The sequence below is a fragment of the Acomys minous genome, assembly GCF_964271855.1.
Source record: "Acomys minous genome assembly, chromosome: 2".
In the NCBI taxonomy this organism is placed as follows: domain Eukaryota; kingdom Metazoa; phylum Chordata; class Mammalia; order Rodentia; family Muridae; genus Acomys; species Acomys minous.
The window spans coordinates 94,811,977-94,839,581 of NC_140484.1; the positions used below are offsets into that span (position 1 = coordinate 94,811,977).

Here is a 27,605-nt window from a genome sequence, read left to right on the forward strand (position 1 = left end):
AAATGCAAATTAAAACAAGTTTGAAATTTTATCTCACGACTGTCAGAATGGCTAAATTCAGCAAAACAACTGACAACAAATACTGGCCAGGTTGTAGGGATAGGAATGAGGGAAAGAAACCCTCATTCACTGTTAGTGGGGTTGCAAACTGCTATAGACACTTTGGAAGTCCGTATAAAAAATTCTCAAATATCAAAAGTAAATCTACAAGGTGACCCAGCTATACCACTCTGTGGCATATGGCCAAAGGATACAACATCCTAGTTCACAGATATTTGCTTGATCGTGTTCATTAATGTCATATTCGTAATAACCATGAAAAACAAAGAAATCAAATGTCTTTTAACAGATGAGTGGATAGTGAAAATGTGGTGCATATGAACAATGGGATACTAGACAGAAAAACAAAAGTTTCAGATAAATGGGTAGAGCTAAAAAAGATTGCCTTGAGTGAGGAGTGAGGAAACAGCTTCAGAAGGACACGTCTTGCATTATTCTTTTTTTTATCTGCAGTTTTTAGCTACAAAACATCAGATGTGAGTGTAAAACATGGAGTTACCATAGAACCCACAAAAGTAAAGAGGGTCCATAGGTGGTGTGAGGGGATTCAGAGGGAAATAACAAGATACGTATGACATGATGTAGGAAGTAGAAAAAATAAAAACGAGGCTCCAACTTAGTAGTGGAGAGGACCATCAATAGAGAGAGAGAAGGAGGGAAGAAGGGCAAACCCCACCAATGTTGGTTCAAAATGCCTTAAGTAATCATATACTTTTATAGTTACTTAAAGTTGTAGACAATGCACACACACACACACACACATACACACACACACACACACACACACACACACATATATGCATATAGTTACTTGGGTAGTCCAAGTGACTTCTAAAACTATTTAGCCTATGGCTGTTGCCTTTGGTTGTCTCCCAGAGGTTGAAAGTTATTCCTCATTGTTGAAGGCACTGCACACTTAGGACAGAGAACCGGGGTGTTTTGAACTAGATATAATCTGAAATCCTCCTTCCAGAGGCCTAACGTTCATAGTACGAGAAAACGGTACACATACTGCCAAGAGAGCAACACCTGTCAATCACAGCGATGGCTAGAACGTCAAAAATATCTACAAAGAGGCTTTTTCCTTCTGGGATGTCAGCTGAGTAGGATACTTTCTCTGCCTCTCTGAGCTAGCAGGTTTTCACCCCAGCATCTGGCTTTTGCGTCTTCACTGGTAAAAATCAAACGATTGAGATTTTCTGTCCATTATAACAACAAACTCATAAGTGTCACCATCACCCTTCATCAAACAAGCCATTCTCTACATAAGATAAAATCAGTTTTTCTGTGCAGTTAAGTAGTTATCCCATTGTACATTTTGTCAAAGGCTTTTTCTGCATTTTTGAGATGATCATGTGATTTTTTTGTTTTTAAGTCTATTTACATGGTTTTTTATATTTATTGGTTTATGTATGTTGAATCATCTCTACTTTTCCAAGATAGAGCCAGCTTGGTCATGGTGGATGATCATCTTGGTATGTGCCTGTATTTATTAAGGATTTTTTCATCTATGTTCATCAGGGAGATTATATCAATATACCATCTCTACACTTTTATCTGTCTGTCTATCTATCTATCTATCTATCTATCTATCCATCTATCAATCATTCTATCTGTCTTTCCGTCTGTCTGTCTATCTATCATCTATCACCTATCTCTCTGTTTTGTTTCTATCTATGGTGGTACCTTTACCTGGTTTATGTATTAGAGTAGTACTTAATATTGGTTTTATAGAGTTTGGGAATGATCACTATAGATTTCTATTTTTGAATAATTTAAGAAACATTTGTTGTAATTCTTCCTTGAAATTCTGGTAGAATTCTGGTCTGAATCCATCTGGGCCTGGGCTTCCTAGCTATAAGGCTTTTATTACTGTTTCAGTTTCCTCCTTTGTTCTGGGTTTGCTTAGTCTCTCCAGCCTGATTCTTTCTTTTTTTTTTGGTGTTGTTTTCTTTGTTTGTATTTAATTAGTTACAGTTTGATTTTTATTATTTCTTTCTGTCTACTGGGTTTGGTTTGTTCTTGTTTTTCTAGATGTTTGAGGTTCATTATTAAGCTACTTATTTGTGATAGTTATGACTTTTTAAATATAAGAACATAGGGCTGTAAACTTCCCTCTTAGAACCACTTTCTAATGCATCCCAAAGGTTTTCTTGGGTTGTGCTTTCGTTTTTATTTACTTCCAGGAATAACTTAATTCTTCAATTTATTCATCATTCACTAATGACTAGTTTGATCTCCATGAATTTGTGTATTTACTAGAGACTTGTTTCCTGTCAGTTTTAGATTTTATTGCATAAAAAGTCAGAAAATCAGATAGGATACATGGACTTAGTTTGCTGTAGTATGTGTGTGTGTGTCTCAGCATGTGGTCTATTCTAGAGATGTTTCCATGTACTAGTAAGTAGGATGTACATCCATGCACTAGTGAGTAAAATGTGCATCCATGTACTAGTGAGTAGAATTTGATAGAATATCCTTTAAGTATCTGTTAAATGTTGAAGCTCTCTGCAAATACAGGGTGAACCAAGTAATCTGCATGAGCAAGAAGGAAATCCAGCTCAATAAGATTCAGTAGTCAGTGTTTGTTCAAACTTCTAGATTATGACAGCAGACAGATTATTTTAGGGATATTTAAACACAGCATGATTTTGGAAAAAAAGTACCCTGATGATAATTAACTCCACTCCATGTGTAAAACAAAGCATAAGACATGTTTATGTTGGAACTCTTTACAAAGTACTTACGGCCTCTTCTATAACAACAGGTTCTGTTGATCCAGAAACAATGTTCAAGGGAAGGGTCTAGGGAGAATGAGTGAGACAAACACAAAAGCCTGTTGCAGTCAGGAGTGGCCTGGACCTACAGATAGCACAGAGGTTCCTAGGATGTTGTAAAGCACAAATGACATTTCCCACAAGAACAGGTTTGCTTGACTGAGAAACAATGCTCAAGATAAAGGTCTAGGGAGGAAAAGTCTTAGATATAAACATGGCAGTCTGAGGGATGTGGCCTGGCCCTACAGATAGCACAGGCCACCAGGCTGTTAACTACATCCACATTCACCTTTCCAGGTGTCAAAAAGGTATACATTTCCTGAGGAGACAACACTACGTGTTTAACATTCCTATGTTACCTAGTGCTTACCTGTGAGGACAAGGACCTTTTGCCCTCAACTGGTATGACCATTTGATATAAGATATGATTTAATTTCTATGTTTCTCTGTTTTTTTGTTCAGATGACCTGTTTATTGGAGAAAATGTGGTTCTGAAACTGCTAAAAAATTATTGGATTTGTGTTAATCTGTGTCTTTAACTTCATTATTAGAACTGTGTCTTCAATTCTAGAACTTGGAGTGAATTTTTTTGCTGGCTCTATTCTGGTTGCTTGTATAGAGAAGGAGTCACATGGAAAATAAATGGTTAGATATGTGTGTTCATTTCTCTGAGGGCTGTTGCTCTGATATTCTCAGTTTCTGTCTGGCCATTGGCTGCTTCCTGCTGTCCTGTTTTATGTTGTTAATTTTGAAAGTCTAATAGCAATATGGTTCTGCTTTTGTAGAAGGCCATCGTTTTGTTTATTTCTTCAAAATATTAAATAATTTTACTTGAACATGTGTCCAATATTCTAGTTCAGTAATAGTACCATTCCTCTATTCCATTTTCTTTCCACAAGGCTCCTTCATTTGGTGACTCCCATTTCTACTGTGTTTTGGGCTCTTTAATATCTTAAAAATTTCATTTTCTAGGTTGTCTTAAAACCTTTCTTCAGTGACCAAATTATGTTTTCACTTATTGCTGTTTTCCCTTGGGCATCTCATGTATTTTTTTATTTCTAAGAAATTTTATCCTGTAAGTCACCCTGAGGTCCGCTACTATTTTTCTTGCCCATTATCTACTATTTCTGGTTTTGGTTTCTGACTTTAAGATGGGCTTTTCATCTCAAGTTCAGGTATGCTTAGCCTCAACTAATGTGCACCCCTCTAGACTGTCTCTAGAAGCTGCTGTTTGAGCTGCCTCAGTGCCTCCCACCCCACCACTCACTTCCTCTTTGACCTCCACAGCAGTGTTACCTGAAATGTCGAGACCATAGCGGGGCTGCATCCTGTAGCAGAAACATCTTTTCTAGGTTGACTATTTAAGCTTCTTATGTCCCAGTGTGGTTGAAGGACCTGACTCTCTGTCCCAACAGCAGCACTCAGCACAGGCTTGTATCTTTGTCTTCTGGGGCATCTTCATCAAGGACCATGCCTACAACTGTGGACTAGTCTCTGCCGTCCACCTGCATCTGTAACACATGGCCGTGCATTTGTTTTCTTAGAGGCTCAATCCTGGAGATGTAATGACATGGGGGAATTGTGGTGCCCCTTTGATGCTCTTAGTCTCCTTGATAAAAGAACATAAGAATGGATTCAAATAGAACTTCAAGGATGATTTTATACAGTTTAAGAGAAAGACTTGAAGACAAGCTGCAAACACCAGCAGCTTTCCAGAGGAGGAGAATGTAGGAGAAAAGGGAAAGAGTCAAGCTGTTGAAGCTGAGATGGAGGTCAGACACAAGGCAGATAAGCAGACACATGGAAGGGAAAGAGTATTTCTAGAGAAAGAGAAGGAAGCCCATAACTTAAGGGGTAAATGTCTGGCGTAGAAACATGCTTAGAAAGGAGATAGACCGAAGAAAATGAAAAGTTCAACTGTTGTGAAAAAAATTGGTCAGATGTAAAAGCTACAAGGCTACAAGGCCTGATAGTTGGCTATCCTGTGACTGGCCAAGCTATTGCACTAGGGGTAGTGATTCTGGGAAGGAAAAAGGATACTATCTAATTAGAGGACTAATTATTCTGTTTAACTCTTTAGCATGACATATAAAGAGCGACCTTCGAAGAGGTGGTCCTTTAGTTGAAAAGATGACTTAGCTCGACTGAAGTGTTGGGTCTCCACCCAGGAAAGAGATTCTTTTCTTTTAACTGGCAGTTTTTCCTACTCAAACATTTTCCCATTTGTAAATCTTGCTTTTATTTCCTTAGATGAGGGGATGAGATGAGAGCTAAACCCAAGCTTCATGAATACATGACTTAGCCTGAGCCCAGAAAATTTTTATCTAATTATGCCTGGGCATAGGCCTTGAAGCTTCTAGCCACCATACAATCTCATCTTTGGCAAGCCTGAGCCTTGAAGGCTTCAGCTTTCAGCCTCCATCTGCTAACCTAGAATGTTTTAAGCCTCTGAGACTTATTGCTGAATAAACTCACCCTTTCTACTTCTTTCTGAACTCTGGCTGGCATGTTCAACTCAGCTATTTTGGCTCAAAACTCCTCTCCAAGCTGCCTGAATCAAACTGGCTTCTCCCTACTTCTCACTGAATTTCTCTGCTTGGAAAAACTGCCTTTCAAATTTCCATGAACTAAACTACATGAACTCAACTGGACTGCATGAAATAGTATTGTACTCTCACAGTCTCCATGAACTCTCCTACTCTTTCTCCATGCTGCTCTTAAGTAGCTTTCTGATCTATTCTTGTGAGAGTTGTGCCTATCCTATCTCTGACTCTTTCTGTCAAATCTTTCTCTGAGCCATCACTTTGTCTGTCCCTCTATTAGACATCATTGCTTGAAATTAAAGGTGTGTACTAAAGCTGTTTCTGTTTTCCAACCAGAGGGATTAAAAGGTATATACTAAGGGAGTGTCTATGTTCCAGCTGGATTACACAGACAAAGATCTTTGGATGTGATTCCTTGCCAGAGTACCATGCTGATAGATTAAAATTCCTCTATACCCATTTGAAAAAGTACCTCTAAAATTATTGAGGAACTAGATAAGAGATCAGAACTTTTGTCATATTTGGTTTCTAGGAGGCTCAAGAATCTTGTAGCCAGACTTTTGGATATTTATTGGGCTCTTTTTCCCTACATCATGCTTATTCTTTCCAATTCCCCAATACTAGGTAGAAAAGAGAAAGAACATTAGAGGGAACAAGGGACATCAATATCATTAGATGACTTCCTGCTGCTTGGGGGTGTTGAACTCCTTGGGGCAAGTTTGATCTTCATTGTCAGGATATCTCCAACCAGCAACTAGTGAGTCAGCAAACAGCAAACAGCAACAGCAAGAGGAGCAGCAGCTGCCTCTCTTGGGGCTGTGACATTTTTATACCTTCTCAGAAGTCCCCAGAATTCCAAACATAAACTATCTGCAGTTGTCCAACTCACATCCCTGCCAGTCATGTTATAGTCAGCTGATGTGGATAATCTGAAACATCCCCATATCCCACATCTGGGTTTAAAACAAAAACACATTCCTATAACATTTCTGTATTTTCAAAGAAACCAAAAATCTCACTACAGGACAGCTTTGTCTTTTATTCAAGAAAGAAACTTCGCTTTGGGGTCTGTTTATCCTAAACTACCCAGCCAATTCAATTTCTAGGCCCTGTTCCCAATAGATTGAGTCGGATGCCTTGCACTTGGTGTTGTCCTAGCTGGCTTATCTCCTTCGATACTTTATCTCTCATGGGGCTGAGGAGCTGAGCTTGACTCTGAATCATACTGATGTGCAATTAGAGGGAAAGGTGAGAACTTCAACATGTCTGAATGAATTGCGTTAAATTTTAATGTTTTTCTTGCTAATGGTCACCAAACCACGCTCATCATTTTAAAGACTAGTCTTGTTAAAGGGTGAGACCAATTTCTAGCACAGAGAAGAAGTTCTGTGTTCCATGTTGTTCAAATGAAGAAAAGTTTTACAAGGGCTATCATATGAAATATTCATCTAGACTCCTTCTTGAATAAGAAGAAACGTTCTTATGTGTAAGAAGCACTCTTGCTCACATTAAAGATTAATTCCGAACAACAAGAGAGTAAGTTAAAGTGGTGAGATACAAATGCAAAGAGTCAGAGTCATGACCAGGAGTTCCGTGCTCTGCTTTCCCGAGCCATCACATATAGTCTCTGAGAGCTTCTCTATCTGTTAGTCCACGCTTGTCGGCTCCTGTAAGAGTAAGAATGGCAGTGACAGGACAGGAGGGTGCCAAGCTTTTGGGGGAACCTTTTTTTTCTTCGGAGATTCTTTTCTCAGTAATGGAAAGTGTCACATGCAGAGCAGACAGGTCCAGAGAGTATGTGAATCTGTGCTTAGTCTACCCCTGTTCCCGGTGGAATGAATGGAGCTTTCTGAACCAGGTTCCTTTTGTAGCCAGGACAATGAGACCTCGCAGAGAAGCATATGGAACGTGCGCTCACCATTCAACCTGTAAAGGAGGTCAACAAGCAAAAAGAGAAAGGAGCAACAGACTCCTAAATGACCTCAGTGCTTACAGTTTTGTTTTGTTTTGTTTTGGGTGCAGAATGGTAGCTGTGTGGTCCCTTACCAGTGGTGAGAAGCATGTGTTTATAAAACACGAGGATCTACGTGGAATCCTGCCTTGCAGCTACAATATCAACTCACTGTGACTCCGTTTAGCCACTGAGGCTTCACAGTGCAGAAGAGGGAGGGTAGGAGAGTAGCCACGGCCATGGCTCTTCCCGGGCATGTTATTGGTGTAGAGATGCTCTCTGTTTCTCTTTGGACTTTTCTTGCTTAGAAGCTACCAAAGATGCCCCTGCCTCAGTGGGCCCTCGGCTAGGGTGACCCCTGCGGGCTTCCAGCTGTAAAGAAGCATTGCAGCTGTGAGTCTCTGCAGATGGCTACACATATATTCAACTACTTTCACCTTACAGAAGCAGCAAAGAGAAAGAGCACATGGTTTCTAGTGAGTTGGCTAGGAAGTGGTGGTTATGCCTGTACAGTCATTTTTAAAAATTAATTACCCATGTAGAGAAGCATTAATTTCTCAGGGGAGCTAGACACTCAGTTCCTTTAATAACGGAGGAAACTTGGGTGCCCCATGGCTGGGGGATCGTTCCAGGTGCACCTGTATTATGGATTCAAAAGATGCCCAGAAGAGGTCCTGACCGCCCTCCCCTGCCCTTAGTTTCTAATACTTAGCCTTTGTTGGGTTTGGTTTCCAGGGAGGCTCTTCCTAAGACACCGTGGAGTGAAAGCATAGGCACTAAATTTCTGAAAATTCATTCATTTATATTTCAATTTGGGGAAAAAGAAAAGCATTCAAAAATAAAATTATTCAAGTGATAATTATGGCCTGAATTAGTTCCATTTAATATACCTCTCCAAGGATGATAATTTGCTGAGTAAATCAAATCAGTGATATACTTTAACATTCAACAGTTATTAAATCATCTAAACTACATGAAATGAATGAAGCATTTCGTGTGCTTTTTTATTTATTTATTTATTTTTTAAAGAATCTGATTTTTGCTAAAAACACAGGGGGGAAAAGCCCCAGGTTTTTCTTTTCTGACTTCAACATTTGCCGATTCAGTGGGGCCTTTCCCTGCTTCTCTGCGGTCCTCACTGAAACAGGCGGCCTAGCTGCGATGCAGGGAGCAGGAGAAACCCCACCCATCTCCAGACTGAAGAATTGCTGATGAGGGTGAAACAACACGGGTTAGTTACTGAAATCTTTTTATTTTAAGACTGACACAAACTGTGTAAGAGTGACCCTGGTACCTCGACAGTCTCCGTGGCTCTGTGTGTGCACTCCATCCTGCTTCGCACTAAGAGCCTGGCTCTCTGGGGAGAACCTACTGACAGCCCAGCCTTCCAGGCGGGGTTGGCTTCCGGTACCTCCTGGAAGAGCAGAGCTCGTCAGCTCTGTCCTGCTGTTCCTTGAGGTCTCTAGTCTGGGACTGAGACGGCCATTCACTTGTGATGTCATCTACCACTTCACTTCAGGCTTGTTTACCTGGAGGTGGCTCACCTGGTTTGTAGCCCAGGTCAGCTGCAACCCCTGTGGTGGTGGTGGTGATCGTGGCTGCAGTGGTGCAGTGGCAGCTGTGGCTACTTCAGTGACTGTGGGCGGGCTGGCATATTGGTGGTGGTGCACGAATTGTGATTACAAAAAAGGCTTTCTTTCTGTCTTTATGACACCCAGGAACTTGAAAAGCTGATTTTTTTTTTTAGAACTTTAACAAATTAGAAAATTCAGATAAGCAACCCCCCCCAATCCATAATTAGATTTTAATGATAGCAATTTTTCTTAGTTTGGTTTATAGATTTCCTATTTTATGCATGTATGGTAATTTCAAACCAAAATTGCACCTTTCTGAGTAAGTCAGAAAACTGGGCGGGCTGCAGAGTTACAGGGTAGGAGAGCTGTGAAGGAATTTTGGGGGGTTTATAAGGGGGATAATCATTCACCCCTTCTCCTTAGCATGGCCTCAAGTGAACCTGCTTATTTGCAGAAGCTGAAACTCCTGGCTAAAGTGCTTGACATGCCCAGCTGGATTAGCTCTTTAAAGGGAGGAATAATAGTTTGGAATGTTTTGTTTTGTGTAGGGTGGGCTGCCAGTTCCACCAAGAGCCAGAGATGAAATCTGAGCTTTTTGTACTCTGACCAGGAGGAGGAAGTTGCTTTGCCTTACAGGATCTCAACAAACCTAGATAAATCCCTCTTTCACATGTGGTAGTTTAAATTCTAATGAGGGACAAGGCTTTTCTAGTGGTACAAGGAAATGGAGAGGTGAGGTCCAAAGCCTCAAAGGACTCCACCACTACTGTTACATCACTGATTGTTTTTCCTACCTTTTGGGGAAATAACAAATAATAAACACTAAATAAATAATAATAAATATTCTTCTCATTATAAAAGTAAACCAAACAAAGGGAAACACGAAACCAAAGCTGAAGTAAAAACAAACAAACAAAAAAAAGCCTTAAATTTTTATTGCTTTTCATCCAAGTCACTCATTATTTCATCCAAGTCATGCATAATTCTGGGGAAAATTAATACACAGGAAATTTTATCTTTAAATTTTGTGGCAAAGATGACTCACAAGGAACACTTTATCAGTTCTTTTTTTTTTTTTAATAACCTCGCTGTGACATTACCCCCAAATAGCAGCATGATTCAAGTTTATTTAAAACGATTGCAATTATAATGTATTCAGAATGTTTATAAAAATAAGTATATGTATCAGCGGATAAACAAGAATATTTTATGTTTTAGTGATTAAAAAATTGGATTATTTTTCTTAGGTCATATTTTAAAATAGGGCAGAGACTGTAAGAAGAAGAAAAAAACAACAAAGGGAAAAAATAGAAGATGAAGCGCAAACACGTACTGCTTTCTGCTTGACTTGCTGAGCCTGAGCACTGGTGTGCTGTTGCCTCAGCACAGTCTGTCAGAGGAATCAGGCTGGTTGTCCCCTTTCTCTTCCAGGCTGAGTTGCTCTGTTACCCATGCTAATCTCCCTGACTTTGTCGAAAGTTCCAGGCTGCATGAGGCTCTGCCTCTGTGCTCCCCTCCTTGGGTGCTCAGACTGGTCAGACTGTGTATCAGTCTGTGAAGAAGAGAAGATAGGCACAGGAAAAACGCTTCATTCTCCTCTAAGTGTAGACCTGGGTTGTTATTATGTCACCTGCATTTTGTAAGAAACCAGAACTCGAACTCCAGTTCTGCTTTATAGTTGCCCACCTGCTGAGTTCTGCTCATCCCTCCAGATAAAGCAGGGAAATCAACAGTGCAGGGCCTTTGAACAGAAACTAGTGGGTGTCAGAGGGGAGTGGAAACCTGCAGTGGCCCTCTCATCTCCTTGATTACCTACACAAGGGCATAGTGACATATTGTCAGCACTCATGTGGAGGAGCCTGACAGCAATGTCTGTGGAATGGATGGGCAGAGGATTCCAGAACAGAGAGCCAGAGGAATTAACCAAGTCTGTCTGTGATTTTTACCAGTCTTAGACAGTTTTTGGATATGTAAGGCTATCTAAAACCAGTTTAGCAGGACCTGCCACACAGGAACCTGGCCAGCTGAAGAACAGTATACATGTGCCAGCCAACCAGCCTGGAGAGTTGAGCCACTCAAGTCTCTATGAACATGACCATTTTCCACAAGGGAGACAGACTCCAGAGTATGAGAGAAAATGTAAATTTAAGCCACCTCAAAAAATTCTTTTTGATAAAGCAAAAGCTAGCTTAAAGGGAAAATTGTAGAAAAAAAAAAAGAAAGAGCTAAAATCATCTAATGTTCTACTTTAAGAAGGCTATGTTTAAAAAGACAACTAACTAGAAAAAAACCCCACAACAACAACAAAGATAAGGGTAGCATCAACATAAGAGGAAGAAGAAATATGTAGAACATCAGATAGAAAGCTAATCCTTCACAAAGAAATCAGAGGCCACATCCTGCCAATACCACCACCACCACTACCACTACCACCACCAATAACAACAACAAAATGGAGTTATAATCCAGACAGGACAGACTTTAAAGTAACAACAAGAATACATTAATACATTTACAACAATCAATTCAACAATTTACATAAATGAAATACGGTCCTGAAATAGAACATCCAAAGTGACTTAACTTGGAATAGAAATTTTGAATACTATTATATCAATCAGAGATACTGAATTAATAATGTAAATATTTCCATCTGGAAAAGCTTGGACACAGCTGCGTTCCCGGTAGAATTTTTCTCAAACTTAAGACTTCTCCCCGGTTTTCAGTGTTACAGTTCTTTTGGGGGATAGCTCAGCAGGGTCGTCTTCTTCCCTTCAGAGTGTCCAGGCACCTGAGAGGGCAGGCACTGGACGAAGGAAGGAAGCCCAGCTGGCTGGCAGTCTTGTTGCGCGAGATGTTGCTCCAGATGTTGAGATCCCCCCAAAAGAACCAGAAAGGCTAGAAACCACTGTAAATACAAGGGGAATCTTTAATGTTTCAGCTCAAACTGGATGACTTGGACACCAAATCAAAGGTATTGGGAAGTGACCCCCGGATGTTGGTCTGGGGACTTTTTTTTTATAAGTTCCTCTAGTGCCCCTCAAGCAGGGGCATCCTAGTTTGGCAATTATTTATTGGTTGAGTAATATAAGGGGGGGTCTAAAGTCCAAAAGGTGCCAGGCTACATAAAAAAGCGCCAAGACCACCCATCGCTTAACTTTCTTTGTTCTCTTTGTTCACCTCTTTGCCCAGGAAAGCGGTTGTTTTTCTATCTTTGGTGGGGCAGGTCAGTTGCTAGGTAACGCTATCTTTGGTGGGGCTCTTCCTTGAGCTTTTTTTTTTTTTTTTTTTAATGTCCTTTCCTAACTTTTAAGTCTGTTTCTTCAAATAACTTTGTGACCCATTAGATAGGCCATTTGTGGCTCTGGTGGTTTGTTAGGGAACTTAGCTCAGGAGGGAATGCACTCCCCAGCTATCCCCTAGGTCTGTCTATACTGAGGTTTAGCCAAGTTTTCAAAATCTTTTAGGCCTTTCATCCTCTCAGTCTGAGGATCCCAGTCCGTGGCAAATGCTCGTAGAGAGAAAGCCTTTTCTGGAGCAGCTCTTCAAGTGTTACAACCTTTTAGCTCAAAGCTCTCCCAGGGAAACTGCAGCTCTTAGATGCTATCCGGTGAAACAGCTTATACACTTTATTCTGGGTGAAGGAGGGCTACACGAATCTTGGAGGAGTGGGATGGCATATCATTCCTGGGGCTGGGATGCTGGCGATGCTTTATTTCCATGGAGAGGAATTCCAGGTGCTAGGCTACATGACCACTCTGAGAACTGCGGAGGTAGGTAGCGGGTGGAGACTAGGAGCTCCCCGACAGGCTGGCACAGAACAGGGAGGGAGCGATCCTCAACTCCTGTCAATCTCAAGACAGCTATTTTCAGAGTTTGGACACGTCTCCATCTCACTCTAGCTCCATGCCAGATTCCCTGATGGCATGGGCCACATGCCGTACAACATTATAGGGAAAAGGCCCATATACTCATTTCAGTATATGATTAAACAAACAAACAAACACAAAACAAAAACCATTTGACAGCATTCAAAGTCTTAATAAAAACTTTCAGCAAAACATGAAGCCTAACACTGATGAGAGAGAGTTCTGAAAATCCCAGAGACGATCTCACGTTTGCTGTTGAAAAAGCAATGTCTATTCCCCGCAAGGCTGGGACATAAACATGGGTGTCCACTCTCACCATGTCACGGTGTGTTCTCTAGATAAAGTAGTTACAGTTCCACAGTCATACAAAGCAGCAAAGGGCAGAAAGACAGAAAGGTAAAAGCAGAAATCTCCCACTTGCAGACCATGTGGTTGCAAATGTGGATAATCCAACTGGTACACTATCAGAAGTAAAGGATAAATTTAAAAAAGAAGGTGCATGATTGTGCTTAGCCACATTCCTGTCACTGCCACAGTAGAGCTGGGAGAACAGCTTGAAGAGGGAAGGAAAGAGCTGCTTTGATTGATGGCTTCAGGTCCTGTTGGCTGACTTCCAGACAGACACCACGCTCAAGGGCTGTGCAGAGCCAATTGGTTTCCTGCAGCTAGAAGCAGAGATCTAGGAAGGACCACCCCAAGGGTATGACCCCCAAGCCCTGCTCCCCTCAAGCGGGTCCCACTTCCCGAGTGCCAAAGCAACTTATTTGGGAATTTTTTTTCGCAATACTAATGAATCAGATGATTATTTGAATGAAAACAGAAAGAATGGTAGAAGGCTTTTTTCTCCTCATAGGTTTAACTTAACTGATTTTGTTTCTATAGTTTTACTTGTTTATCTTAAAATATTAAAACTTAGTAATACATTTTGACCATATTTAATCCTCTCAACTCCTCTCAGATTTATCTTCTCCTTCTTCATCTATTCAACTCGGTGTCCTCTTTTATTTTCTTCCTCCCTCAAGTACTATTTTTGCTACCCTGAGGTTCATGGATGTGTGGCCTTTAGCTGCAATATAGTCAACTTAGTAGTGGTAACTCTCTTAAAGAAAACTGACTCTCAGTAGCTGCCAATTGTCTATAGCTTCTTTGGTAGAGGTGGGACTCCCTGTCTACTTCCATTCTCTGTCCTGGCATGCTGAATCTGTGCATGGCTCCAGGGATAGGACCTGACCAGGTCAGTGGGGGAATGAAGGAAAGATAAACCCACAGATATATAGAGGACCTGGGATTGGGTTGAGTGGGCTCCGTGATTGAGAAAACATTAGCTTAGTGTGTTTGTTGTAGAGTTGAACAGGAAGGCAAGGCAGGTCATGGCATACAGCTGACCCAAGGAAGCAGGGTTAGCTAATCTTGACAGGAGTGGTCTGTGTGTGGGAGCATTCTTCAGGCTATAAGCAGGAGGAGGAAGCTATGGTGGACATTCTCTGCACACTTTCAACATTCACACTTTGATAGGAGGAAGAATCCTGAGTCTCTCCTGGCCCAGGGTCTGGCACACAGGTGGAGCCTAGGCATTGGAGGTCTTAACATACCCATGCCCTTATCAACAATACACATTTTTTCAGGACTTCATTCACTCAGGGATTTCCCCAGGATTTAGTCTGGCTTGGGCTTGCAAAGGTCTTGTACATGCTGCCATAACTGCTATCAGTTCATAGGTACTGCTATCAATGGCCTTGTGTTCACAGGACACCATTTCTCTGTATTCACTCTCTGTCTCTGGATTTTAAATCTTTTACATCCCCATTTCATAATTATCCCTAAACTTTGGGAAGAAGAGGTGCATGATAGATGTTCCATTTAGGGCTGAGCATTTTCAGGCTCTTATTTTCTGTACCTTGGCCACCATTTGGGTCTCTGTGTTGATCACTATTGCAAATAGAAGATTCTCTGAAGAGGGCTGAGAGATGCATTAATCTATGGGTATAGCAATAAGTCATTAGGAGTTAATTTAATATTATGTCTATTTAGCAGAATAATAGTACATTCTTATGACCTGTCTAGGCATAGGTTTTTAGCCCAATAATTGTGACAGCTATTGACTTCCTCTTGTGGAGTGGAACTTCAATTCAATCATAAAGTAATGGCTACTCCCATGGATGTTTATGCAGCAATGGCTCCAGTGAGCATGTTTTGAGGGCTAGTCATCAATGTAGCTTGCATGGTTCATAGCTGGGTAGAATTGATATTTACTTTTCTCCTCCAGTAGGATGCATGGCACCTTCCTACACTATGATAGTGAGCCACTATGAAAGAGGGTTCCAGATGATAACCAGAGTAATAACACCATGTTCAGTGAGCACTAGGGTCTAACAATCAAGTTCTAGAGGGTAACCAAGAACATTGGCAATAGCCAGTATTTGGTGATATTAGGATTGTATGTAAGGGTCCAAAAATCATTGAAGGAAAACCCCAGACCCAAATGACATGTAAAAACAAAGAGCATTTATTCTGCAGAAACAGCCTACATGCAGGGTACATTATGTGTCTATGCACATACATACATACATACAAAATGGCAGCGACCCTGGTCAAAGGCATCAAAGGGACCTAGGGGACTTCTAAGAGTCCTTCTAACCTGATTGGGTGGGCTAAGGAGGAATCACAGGTGGCATAAGCTGTGGGCCATCACTCAAATTATAGGTATTAGGCCATATATAGTCACATTAGCGACTGATTGGCTCAGATTTTTTTCCACATGCGATCTTTGTGGAACCAGGAACAGCCTGTTACATGACTACAGCTGGGATTGGTTGGTGTCTTCTGTCAAGGGCCTTTTAGCAACGCCCAACCCTCTCAGTACCGTCCAACAATTCCAAAAGAAGAAACCCATTTCTGGGGCTGGTCTTTTAATTAGTTAGCCTGTGGTATCTAATATGGGCATTGTTGTTGTATTATATAGTAACTACAAGTGTATGTGTGTGTGTGGTGTGTGTGTGTGTGATTAAGGGAGCTTCTACAGTAATATGAGTAGGTTTTCATATGACTCTTTGGAAGAGTGCTTAGTTATTTACCCCTACTCATTTCTCATTTGAATTTAGTGACACCCCCTTTTCTTGCTGATGCCACACTTTGCTTTTTTCCCTACCATTTTATTTCTCTATTCGAGTGCCCCTATAATTAGTCTTAATAAAACTACTAACTGTAAATTTGCTACTTTAATATTTTCTACTCTTATAATTATTATTTTTCTCCCTTAACTTTTTTTTGAAGTCTTCCTAAATTTTATTGGCCCTGAAATAGAATACAGATCGAGCATAAACCCCTCCAAAACAGTTATTTAAAAAACAAAAATTCACCAAAAAAACCATTTGAATATAAAGTCTAACCTTCTCCTCAGCCTCTGTGGGGTGGGCTATTGTCCTTAATGAAGGGAGATTGCCCCACCCCGACCCCCCACCAATTCCAGGTTTGAATTTAGTGACTATAGGGCAGATCACCAAGTGTCAAGATAATTCACAGCAATGCACATAAGATTCCCCTAGGTTAAGTAGAAGAAGGATGGGCTGAGGGGAGCTCTGGGCTAGAGGTACTGCATGGGGGGACAGGACAGCCTTTTGGGGCTGAACCCTAGGGAACAATAAAACCAAATACCAAGTACGTTTTACATGGATTGTATGACCTATAGTGACAGCTGAATCACTAATACTGAAATCTTCTTACCTAATGTCTTTGGCCAAAATATCATTTTTAATATAGTATATACTTCCCAGAAGCAGAGTGGGGTGTAGTAAAAATAATGAAGCTAAAATAATTCTGTCTCTAATAGTGCATTAGCAAAAAAAAAAAAAAAAAGAGTAGAAATCAATATTGTTAGATATCAGTAGAATATATGATACTGGTAAAAATTAAAAGAGGACACATACGACAAAAAGCAGGAAGCAGCTGCTCTGAAGTGGAGAAAAGCAGGTGGGGGTGTGAAGGGATAAGGCCAGAATCCCAGCAGTTTTCCGTATGTAGCCCCAGGGGGCAGCATGCCTAGTGATGAGGCCTGGGTTGGGGTTTGTTAGAAGGAGGACCCACTCACCACTTTGGATTGGGTAAGATGAGGAAGGATGCCTGGGTGACCCAGAGAGAAAGGCTACTCTGACTCATCATACTGTGTGTGATGAAGCGTGGATACACATCACACTGTGTATCCATGACCTAGTTAGCCCCAGGGAAAGCAGTTTAGAACTCCGGGCAGGGAAAATACTAAAGTCAGGTATAAATGTTTCTTCCTTTGGCGACAGGTTTAGACACACATGAATAAGTTTGACGGTTCTCGTCCTCTCTGCAGTGGAAGATAACTGGAGATTGGAGAGGACAGGGACAGACTTAGAGACAGAACCAGGAACATGGACTAACATGGGGTAGCCCTGCTCATAGACCTTACTCAAAGGCTCCCAACATGCACTGGGGCAGGCAGCTTTCTACCTTATTAGTTCATCTCTTGAATGTATTATTTCCTTCATCCCTTCATCCCTCCTTAATTAGAAACTGAGTTCCTAAACACAGGGACAAGGCTTATTGGGACTAAACTTGTAATAGACCCAACAGGGGAGGTCGAAGAAATAAGAACGACTAAACGTCTCTTTACTTGCCAATCATAACAAAGCCTAAATAACTCTAAAAGGGATGGACAGTAAATGGCCAAATCCTAGGTCAGTTGGTATGCTAAAATGATAAATGCAAGGCCCTACCTCTGTCTGTAAACCACACAACACCCCAACACTGCAAATCACAAGACCTGAAAGAAAAAGGCAAGGGGTGGACGCTTGCTATTAACCAATGGTACTTTACACGTGAGTCCCAGAGGACAACAGTAAGGTGTGTGTGTGTGTGTGTGTGTGTGTGTGTGTGTGTGTGTTTGTTTGTTTGTCAAATAAAAAGGAACAAGCCTCTAAGCTGGGGAAACGGTCTCTTTTAGAAATCTAGTTGAATGTGACAAAGAAGGAAAAGGAGATTCCATTGGCACCACAGTGGGCCATTTGTTTGCCCAAGGATATGATTGGGGAAACTGAAGAACTGAATTTGATCCCACGGCTATACTTAATGGTTGGTATGACTCCAAGCTTTTCTAGTTAGTGGCTCCAGCATAGTGTTAGTTAGGCAGAACTATAGGAGTGTGGGGAGCAAGGGAGAAGATGGAGGCAGGGTCCCTAAAGGCTGAATGCCCACTACATGGACTAATTCATCAATGCACTGTTTGGTGTTTCCTTGCTGGATCCAGTGCAGGGTCTTGTATTTGTCTCATCCCAGTCACATGCTATTATCATGGATCATGCCGTTGGCAGTCTTCTTGGAGTCACGTTAGGCATTGACCAGCTCAGATGTAAGGACCTTAAGATGCTTCTGCACGTGCTCATTCTTCTCTGCCTCAGTGGTCCTTTCCTCCTCCCTGCAGTTCTTGGCCATAGCATCAGCCAACAGGTCAGCACTGGCCTCTGCCTCATTCTTTTTTAAAAAACATTTTATTAATTTATTCATATTATATCTCAATTGTTATTCCATCCCTTGCATCCTCCCATTCTTCCCTCCCTCCCACTTTCCCTTTACTCCCCTCCCCTACGACTGTGACTGAGGGGGACCTCCTCCCCCTGTATATGCTTATAGGGTATCAAGTCTCTTCTTGGTAGCTATTATGGCACCAGCCAAAGACAATATGTGCAGTAAACTTCAAATCCCTACACAGATCTAGCCAATGGACAGGACATTCTCCACAGTTGAGCGGAGAGTGGGGACTGACTTTCACAAGAACTCTGGTGCCCCATATTTGACCGCATCCCCTGGATGGGGAGGTCTGGTGGCACTCTGCCCCATTCTTTTTTTTTAATTTTTAAAATTAATTTATTCTTGTTATCTCAATGGTTATCTCATCCCTTGTATCCTCCCCTTCTTCCTTCCCTCCCATTTTCCCCTTATTCCTCTCACCTATGACTGTTCCTGAGGGGGATTACCTCCCCCTGTATATGCTCATAGGGTATCAAGTCTCTTCTCGGTAACCTGCTGTCCTTCCTCTGAGTGCCACCAGGAAACATAAGAGGGGAGGACATCCCATTGAGACTCTGGATGAGAGAAGCATGGGAGAATAGCAAAGTTTCCTTATCACTTTCCTGGTAAGTGAAGGCTTTCATGGGATATTGCCCCTTGGGTTAGTATCCTGCTTATCTTGTACAATCTCAGCAGAGACTGATGCGTGCCTTTCTATTTTCATTATTTTTTTTTTTCAGTATTTATTTTAAGACTGGAAATTTCCACCTCAGCTTGGCAACACCCTTCGGGCTTTCATATGCACTTTAATCATGTTTGCGCTCTTTAAAAAATCATTTATATTCTCAGATGTACTGTGCATGCGGAAGTTAGAGGACAATGTGGGTGAATTGGTTATCTCCTTTCATCATGTGACCTCTTGGAATTCAACTCAGGTTCTCTGTGTTAGTAGCAAGTGCCTTTACCAGCTACTGAGCTACTTTGCCACCCCTAGTGTTCTTATTTATTCAAATTATTTTTATTTACTTTGTACGTCTGGGCTTATATTACTCAGTCTGTTTTGTAAAATGACTGTGGGGTTATCTATTTGGACTTGTCATTTTATTGCTTATACGTCAAATGCTTTTGAATCCATGCTATTAGGCATGTGCAATTTAGAATTGCTTGCTTTTATAAGTAATAAAAAGAAGCAGGAATCTTTCACTTATTAAAATAGTCTTGGTACATGTTTTCCTTTCGATCGTTTATTTTTGGGGACTTTTAGCAAATTTTATGTATTTGGATTATGTATTTTTAATCCATGGTGACAATCCTAAATATTTAAGTAAGACTTTCATTTTATTTTATTTTTACCTTACCATTTTATTTCATTGCCTTATCTATTTTATTATTATATTAAGATGAAATCATCCTATGTAGCCAGGCCTGGTCCCCGACTTGTTACATATCTTAGGCTGCTCTTCAGGTCACCTATGCCTGAGGCTCTTGAGTGCTAGGATTATTGCAGTGTCCGTGCTATCCCACCTGGCTGAAAACCCCCCTTTACATGTAACAGTGCTGCGGAAGCGCCTGGCTTTAAACCTATCGCTTTATTGACCCTATGGTTTTTTTTCCTGCCATCTTTTTTGACTTACTTGATGATTTGGTTGAGACTTATTTATTTACTCTGCCACAGTCGCTCACTCGATATCTTCAGTAGTATGATGTGATGTAGAGACAGCGTTCATCTTTAACTCATTACAGGGCCAACTGGAATTGACTTCCTTACTACTCTTCAATCCTTAGTTTCTTGAAACAAAAATTCTTCCGTATCTTATATCTTTGGATTCTCATTCGTAAAATGTTAGCTCTTTCCTGCTTTGATTATTTCTGCTTTTGTCTACATCTCCTCCCTCCTTTTGACTTTGATGGCCCTAGACAGTAATCCTGTTACTGATCTAAATCTTGAGACTCAGAGGAGACTGCAGTCTCCTCTCTCAGGACGTCTTGCTCCAGTCTGCAGTTCCATCGCGGCTCTCACTTCCTGACTTCAGCGGCTGCTGCGCCCCAAGCTGTCAGGCAATGTTACATCTTTGCCACTCAAGTTTTGCAGCACCTACTCAGCGATGGGCAGTGTCTGCATGAAGAAAAATTTACACCGCTTGCTGATTCAGTAATGCGCTAAAAAGAATTGTATCCAGAGTCTTTTTGTTTGGATGCAGAAGAGCCTGCGCTTTTCAGTCTGTTGTTCTGAAGGTGGCAGCAATGAGTTACTGTGCTGGCTTACCTCTGGGCACAGTGCCTGTGTCCTGTGTGCTGCTGTGGTTTTTAGTGCTGCCTTTTTTCTACTGTGTGTCATGAGTGATGTTCCTGGTCTTCAAGTACACGCAGACTTTTATTTTTGAAGTGCCAAATATGTTATATTTGTCAGTGTTATACTTGATAGGTGGAATCACTACACACTAATTTTCCACTTTATAGCATGATACACAACATTTGTATTTTCTTTATATTTTCTTCTTTAATTATAATTTAATTATTTTAGTTTTTTGCTTTTTATGTTATACAGAGTTTATTAAATGAGCATGAGGGGAGAAGGAAGGGGGGAAGGCTACCCAAGAGAGAAAGAGAGTAAAGGGGGGGGGGTTAGAAGAGAGAGAGGGTAGAGAGAGCGATTTAATTATTTTGAAATGAGTTATTTGGTGGAATGTTCAAGTCTATTGAAGGTATTATTTTATATCTTTAAGCTGCACACATAGCTCTTAAATTTTTATATAACATTAGGTGTCTACACGTACACATAAGATATGCATTGCATACTGTGAAGAAATACACAAATATGACCATCTTTATATGTCATCTGGCAGAAAATATTTTAATTTAGATTAGACTTGATTTTTCTCTTAATTATTGGCTTCATATAACAAACAAAGCTTTAGCTGTATTTAGTTTTAAAAATATACATTATTGTTTAACTAAACTGGATTGCATTAGATTACTGGATAATAACTGAGATATATTTTATTCTCCTATGAGACTCTCAGTTTGTGTTCTGAGACATTTTTGGTGTCACATGGCAGTGGTAGAAGCATTACTGTCACCCACTGTACAGAGGCTGGGGACACCACGTGGCATCTTACAATGTGCAAATGCACCCCACACCAAGGAGTGGCCTAGCCCTACATTAGCTGCTTTTCTCACAGAGACAGAATACTTCAGAATCTCAACCTACAGAAGGAATAGTTTATTTGGCTCACAGTTTGAAAATAAGATCTACTCTGGCAGGGTAATTGTGGCAACAGGTGGTTGCAGCTGTGATGACAGAAGTGTGAGCGTAGTCACATGGTACATAGTGAGGAATCAGAAAGAGAGAGATGGGTTCTGAGGCAAAGGACACTTTCTCCTTTTTATTCTGTGAGTAACCTAGTCAATAGGATGGTAGCTCTCATATTTAGGGTTGGTATTCTCTCTTTAGTTAAATCTCTCTGGAAACACCTTCGTAAGTGTACCCAGAGGTTGGACTTCTACATCCAAACCCCGTCAAGCTGATAACGAAGATTAGCTCCCATAAACCTTCCCCTTGTCAACGTGACACCCAAATTCAATACTTCAGGTCTTAAAATTTCACTTTTGTTTCCTATTTTCATGCTCATTTCATAATACAAAATCTGTTTAGCCCATCTAAGAATCTTTAGTGTCTTAGAGCTTTAACATTGTTCAAAAGTCTGACTGCAGACTCTTTATGGAGATGCAGGTCAGCTTAACTGTGCTCCCTTATAAAGTCAAAAGCAAGTAAGAAACAACAATAAAAGTATCAAGCTACATTCCAAGACACAGAGTAAACATTCCCATTCCAAAAGGGAGGAAAGAAGCACATTTTGCAGTTCCATATGTGACACTTGGGCCTTGTGACATAATCATTTGGGCTCCAACAATCTTGAGTAGCTCTGCCTCTGCAGTCGTCTCACCTGTAGCACATACATAACTTTTTTCTTGGGTTGGATCTTTTCTGTGCCTGCAGCTTTCCTTGGTAAACATCCATGATTCTGGTGACTTCAGTGTCTTGGGATCACCACTATAATTTAGGCTTTGACTCAATAGCATCATTAGAGGCCCATTAAGGCCTTCTTGCAGGGGTCTTACCCTGAGACACAATGCTTGGTCTCAGCGTGTTTGCTGTACCCTGACAGAAGCCTCCACAACTCTGTAAAGCTTGAATTTTGTGTACTTGTAACACAAGCAGAATGTGGGTCATGCTATCAGGTTTTGCTGCTGGCTTAAGGTATAGCATGGTAACATGACATGATCGTAGTACCCTCGCTGTAACTTAATGGTTAAACTTGGGAAAACAATTCCATAGATGGTTGTTTTTGAAAAAAGGAACCAACTTAGTGGCATTTTAAAGGCAGGTTTTCTTCTTTCAAATGCATTTGCAATTTTACAAGTTGGAGCCACTCCTACTGTCCCTCTGTAGTGGGAAAGGTTTCTCTTTAACACTACTTATTCAACTCCTTAACAATTACAGCCACTTTTTTTCTGTACCCATCTTGTCTGGAACTATAAACTCCCTTAGACTCATTTCCTCATCAAACTGCACGTTTTTCATGTATTTCTGTTCTCTCACTGTAGATCTACCAAGAGCAGCAAGGGATAACCCCACCAAGTCCTGGGTGTTTCTCTCTTGAAATTTCTCCAACAAATAAAACACATTACCTTCACTGAAGTTTTCAAGATATAGGCCGAAAACAGCCAGACTTTTTTTACCATAATGTAACACTAATGACCTACAGTCCATTTTATGGTAGAGTCTTGTTCCCCCTGGAACCCCATGGGCACATTTTCCAATCCCTGATGCTTCTGACATCCTGGTATTTTACACTTCCACCAGAATGGCCCGTCGACGCTTATAACATTTGTGGTTCTATGGTCTCAGCTGTAAAGTCTTCCACATTCTCCTACAAGGCAGTTGCAAGTGCCTAAGGACAACGTTGTCAACTTGACTGGATTTAAACACTATGGCCATCACAGTGTTTTCAGAACAGTTTAACCAAAGAGGAAAGACCCCTCCCCTTAAGTGTGGATGGTACCATTTTTATGGACTGAGGAACTAAATTATTATTAAAGGTGAAACAGTGATGTGTTGGCATTCATCTTTTCCTGCTTCCTGAGTGTGGATGCAGTGTGACCAACATCCTCGTGTTCCTATTGCCATGCTTTCCCTGCCATGATGGATTACACCCTCACACCCTAGGCCTGAATCAACTCTCCCCTTTTACTTTACTTTTGCCAATTTGTTGTTATGTAAGGATACATGTAATGAATGCCACAATAGCCCAACTCCCCTGCCCTGTACCAAATCTCCTGTATTATTATTTTCTAATTGCTATAACAAAATGCTTGGCAAAAACAACTTAATGAAGGGAGATTTTTGTTTTGCCTCACAATTTGAGGGTATCATAATGGAGAAAGTGACAGTAGTGACTTTAGATGTGGGGGTAGAAACATAAAAGAGATGGCCATATTGTGACAACAGGTAGGAAGGAGGGAGAAACGAATGCTGGTACTCAGCTTGGCTTTTCCCCACTTTTTATTCAGTCTGAGACACCAGCCTACGGAATCGTGTGTGTGGGTTTTCCTTTCTAAGTTATATCTGATGAAGTTGACAGGCTTCAAATGTTGGTAACACTGGAGCTGAGCAGCCCTGCTATAAGTAGATTATCCTTCTGATATAGCTAATGTTAAAAACCAAGTTGAATTGAGTCCACCCCACCCCCAAAACCCAAGCCAATAGCATAACGCATATATGCAGAAGACCTGGTGCAGACTTTTCCAGGGCTTGTGTTTGCTGCTTCAGTCTTAACTCATCTGAGCAGCCCTGCTTAGCTGATTCAGTGGGCATGTCCTCCTAGCATCCTACACCCCCTCTGACTCTTACAGTCTTTCCTTTCCCTCTGAGTTCTCTGAGCTCTAAGGGGAGGGTCCCAATAGAGAACGCTGGTGTGTCTCTGACTCTTTTGCCTGCTCTCAGGAACTCTTTTCTCCTATTGGGTTGCGTTGACCAGGCTCAATAGGAGTGTTTTTGCTTTGTCTTATTTTATTTTGTTTTGCTGTGCTTGATTGTTGTCTCTTGGAGGCTCGCTCTTTCCTGAAGGAAAATGGGGCATGGGGGTGTTGTAGAAAATATAAAAATATCTAATAGTCTTTATTATTAGAAAAGGGAAATTGTTGGGGGTTGGTCTGATGCTGTGTATTCTGATGCCAATTGCTGGCCTCCAAGATCTAGTTGCTGCCCTGATGAGCACATTCACAGTACACCTATCCTTGTTGTGTAAACCTTGCTCTACCTATTTTAAGTTGATTGGTTAATAAAAAATGCTGAAGCTTGGGATTTGGCAGAAGAGAGAGGGGCAGAGTTTGAGGTTCACAGGCCTGGCAACGAGGGGCCACGAGGCAGGGAGAGAGGAGACAGGAACAGGAGGAGGAAGAAAGAAGAAGAGATCATGATGTATTAGCATGGAGAGACATACACGGCCAGATCAGCCTGTTGTATTTTAGAATAGCTTCATTTTACCTGAGACTGGGCAGATACTAACTCTCTAAACTGCCCTTATCACTTCCCAGCATCCATCCCAGGCTATCCACTTTAATCATTTCTATCTGTGCTACTTCCCTTCATCCATGTCTCCTCTGGGCAGCAGCTAGATTTTGGGGCCCCATAGTTAGCATCAGACCCAATGGATCTGGGGGAGAGAAGGAGTAAAGGGGGAGCTTGGAGGAGTAGAGGGAGGGAAAACTGTGGTCAGGGTGTCTTGTATGAGAACAATCTATTTTCTTTTTTTTCCCCAAGATATATATTATTTTATTAATTTATTCTTGTTACATCTCAATGGTTATCCCATCCCTTGTCTCCTCCCATTCTTCCCTCCCTCCCATTTTCCCCTTATTCCCCTCCCCTATGACTGTTCCTGAGGGGGATTTCCTCCCCCTGTATATGCTCATAGGGTATCAAGTCTCTTCTTGGTAACCTGCTGTCCTTCCTCTGAGTGCCACCAGGTCTCCCCCTCCAGGGGACATGGTCAAATATGAGGCACCAGAGTATGTGAGAAAGTCATATCCCACTCTCCACTCTACTGTGGAGAATGTTCTGACCATTGGCTAGATCTGGGTAGGGGTTTAAAGTTTACAGCCTGTATTGTCCTTGGCTGGTGCCTTAGTTTGAGTGGGACCCCTGGGCCCTACAAGTAGAACATCATGATAGGCAGATTTGGGCCCAGGGGTCCCGCTCAAATCTATTTAAAAACAAAACAAAACAAAAATAACAACAACAACAAAAACCTAAGTTGATCGAGAGTTGTGTTTAAATTTACAGCTTTGTCATCTTCTAACAAAATTCAACTGGAAACTGGACACGAGGATGAGGATTCTGTAACTTACATTTACACACATTCAAGTGGATATTTTAATATTAGTCTTGCTTTTAGTGGGCTTCCCAGTGAAAATGCAACATGTTAAGGAGGTAATGGGCAGCTGGGCTGCTGTCCTGTCCCACTGCTACGTCCTCTCCCCGAAACCGAGACGGCGGTGTGAGCAGAATCTCTTGTGCTTCCATCAGCTTATTCTACTCTTCTCCATTCTCCGGGAGGCAGGCTCTCATGGGACACATCTCCCATGCTGTGAAAATGACCATGTGCCTCATGAGATGTGCTTTTTTCCTTTTGCTTTAAGGGTTGTAAGAACTGCATTAAAAAAAAATAACTCAAGCTTTCAAAATACACTGGAAATGTAGCTTACTTAAAAGTCCTTCTTTATGGATTGGCATTTTTTTTTTTTTGGTATGCGATCAACTGCTATCTTCCATATAGACTTTAAAATAAAAGGATCGCCTTCTGTTCACATTTAAATTTACCATAGACATTGAGACAAATCATTGAGGAATTCCTACCTCTGCTATTGCACATTTTCCCTCTATGCGTCTTTATTTGTATATATGATAGCAAATTATCTAAAGACTGTGTTAAGGAGTACAACCTTTAATGAGAAAGGATAATTTGTGCCACCTTTATATTCTTCTTTGAATGAAAAAAGAAGTCTGCATATAGTCTCATTTTTAAACCCATCTTTTCTTCTAGGCATTGGCACATCTTCACTTAGTAGAGTATGTTGGAGAACAGACTGCCTTGCTAATAAAGGTACATTAAATGTTCTAAAAAGTGTGTTCTAGCCATTATTCTTTATTTTCTGTTAAAAGAAAAAAGAAAAAAATGTCTGGTAAGAAGGTTACATTAATTATGTCAAAAGCACTGATGGGAGCCTGCCTAGAGATGAAGATATATAATTGTCAAAGATATATAATTATTGATGCTCGCTGTCTTGCTTTGGCCTTTATTTAAAATATGTCTAAAAGGGGGAAATGCACAGTAACTGAAAGCTGCAGAGATTTCCCTCTTAGGACTCTGCTGTGCTATCAAGTAGGAAGGACCAGTCTGTGTGGCCACCAGATGTGGGTAAGAAATACACATTCCTCTGCCTACAGAGCTATTTGACCTAGAATAGCTCCTCTCCATCACTTGTGGCCCAGGTTCCTGGTATAGGTGTGGCCCTGGTTCACATGTCTATGCTTACCTTGGTGTTGTCATGTGTCAGAAGAAAGACTAACACTCTTTTGATTCTTTCTATGTGTGTGGTTTAGCAGAACAGTGGTTAATGCAAGGCGTGGCCATTATCTGCTCCTTTCAGATGGTTCCAGAAGATCAGCGCTTCATGGCTGCCATTGTGCTAATAGTGTGGGTCTCAGCCTTGGCATCATCCTTGATTGACAACATCCCATTTACTGCCACTATGGTAAGTGATGTGTTCCTGTGTGTTTAGGGCCCAACCTCAGTCTGCACCCATGTGGGCTCATTCTTCCTTCCTAAGAATCAGAGCATGAAACCAGCTCTTCTGTTGCTCTTACATGTAAGAAAAACATGTGAGCTGAGTCGGAGGCAGCTGGATATGGAACACTGAGAGGCCAGTGACAGCCTGGGGACAAGGCTTTGTGGAGTATACAGCACATCATGGGTGACTGCCTATTTGAGGAGCCCAGTTGAGTGCTGCTACCCACACCTCCAAGGAAAAAAAGTTTCATTTACTCAAAGGAACTTCAAGACACCAAAAAAACCGAGTTATTGCCTTTATTATATTCAAATGTAGAAGTTATTTATTCTGAGCAGCTTGTATGGCTTTTGGTACTTGGCCTGCGCAAGGATTTAAGTCTCCATTTGATTCTAACTCAGAACCAACACCAAGACCCCCATCCCTAGGACCTTTTGTGCATCATT

The 27,605-nt window shown here is 41.2% G+C and overlaps 1 protein-coding gene across 2 annotated transcripts in view; it reads left to right on the top strand.

Moving 5' to 3' along the window:
• OCA2 (OCA2 melanosomal transmembrane protein) overlaps positions 1-27,605 on the top strand; it is a 281,703-nt gene that overhangs the window by 131,802 nt on the left and 122,296 nt on the right. For both annotated transcript variants that reach the window (XM_084773944.1, XM_084773945.1), the window contains exons 20-21: positions 26,415-26,474; positions 27,022-27,126. In XM_084773944.1, the coding sequence (XP_084630070.1) occupies positions 26,415-26,474; positions 27,022-27,126 (165 nt within the window). The remainder of the gene's footprint in view (positions 1-26,414; positions 26,475-27,021; positions 27,127-27,605) is intronic.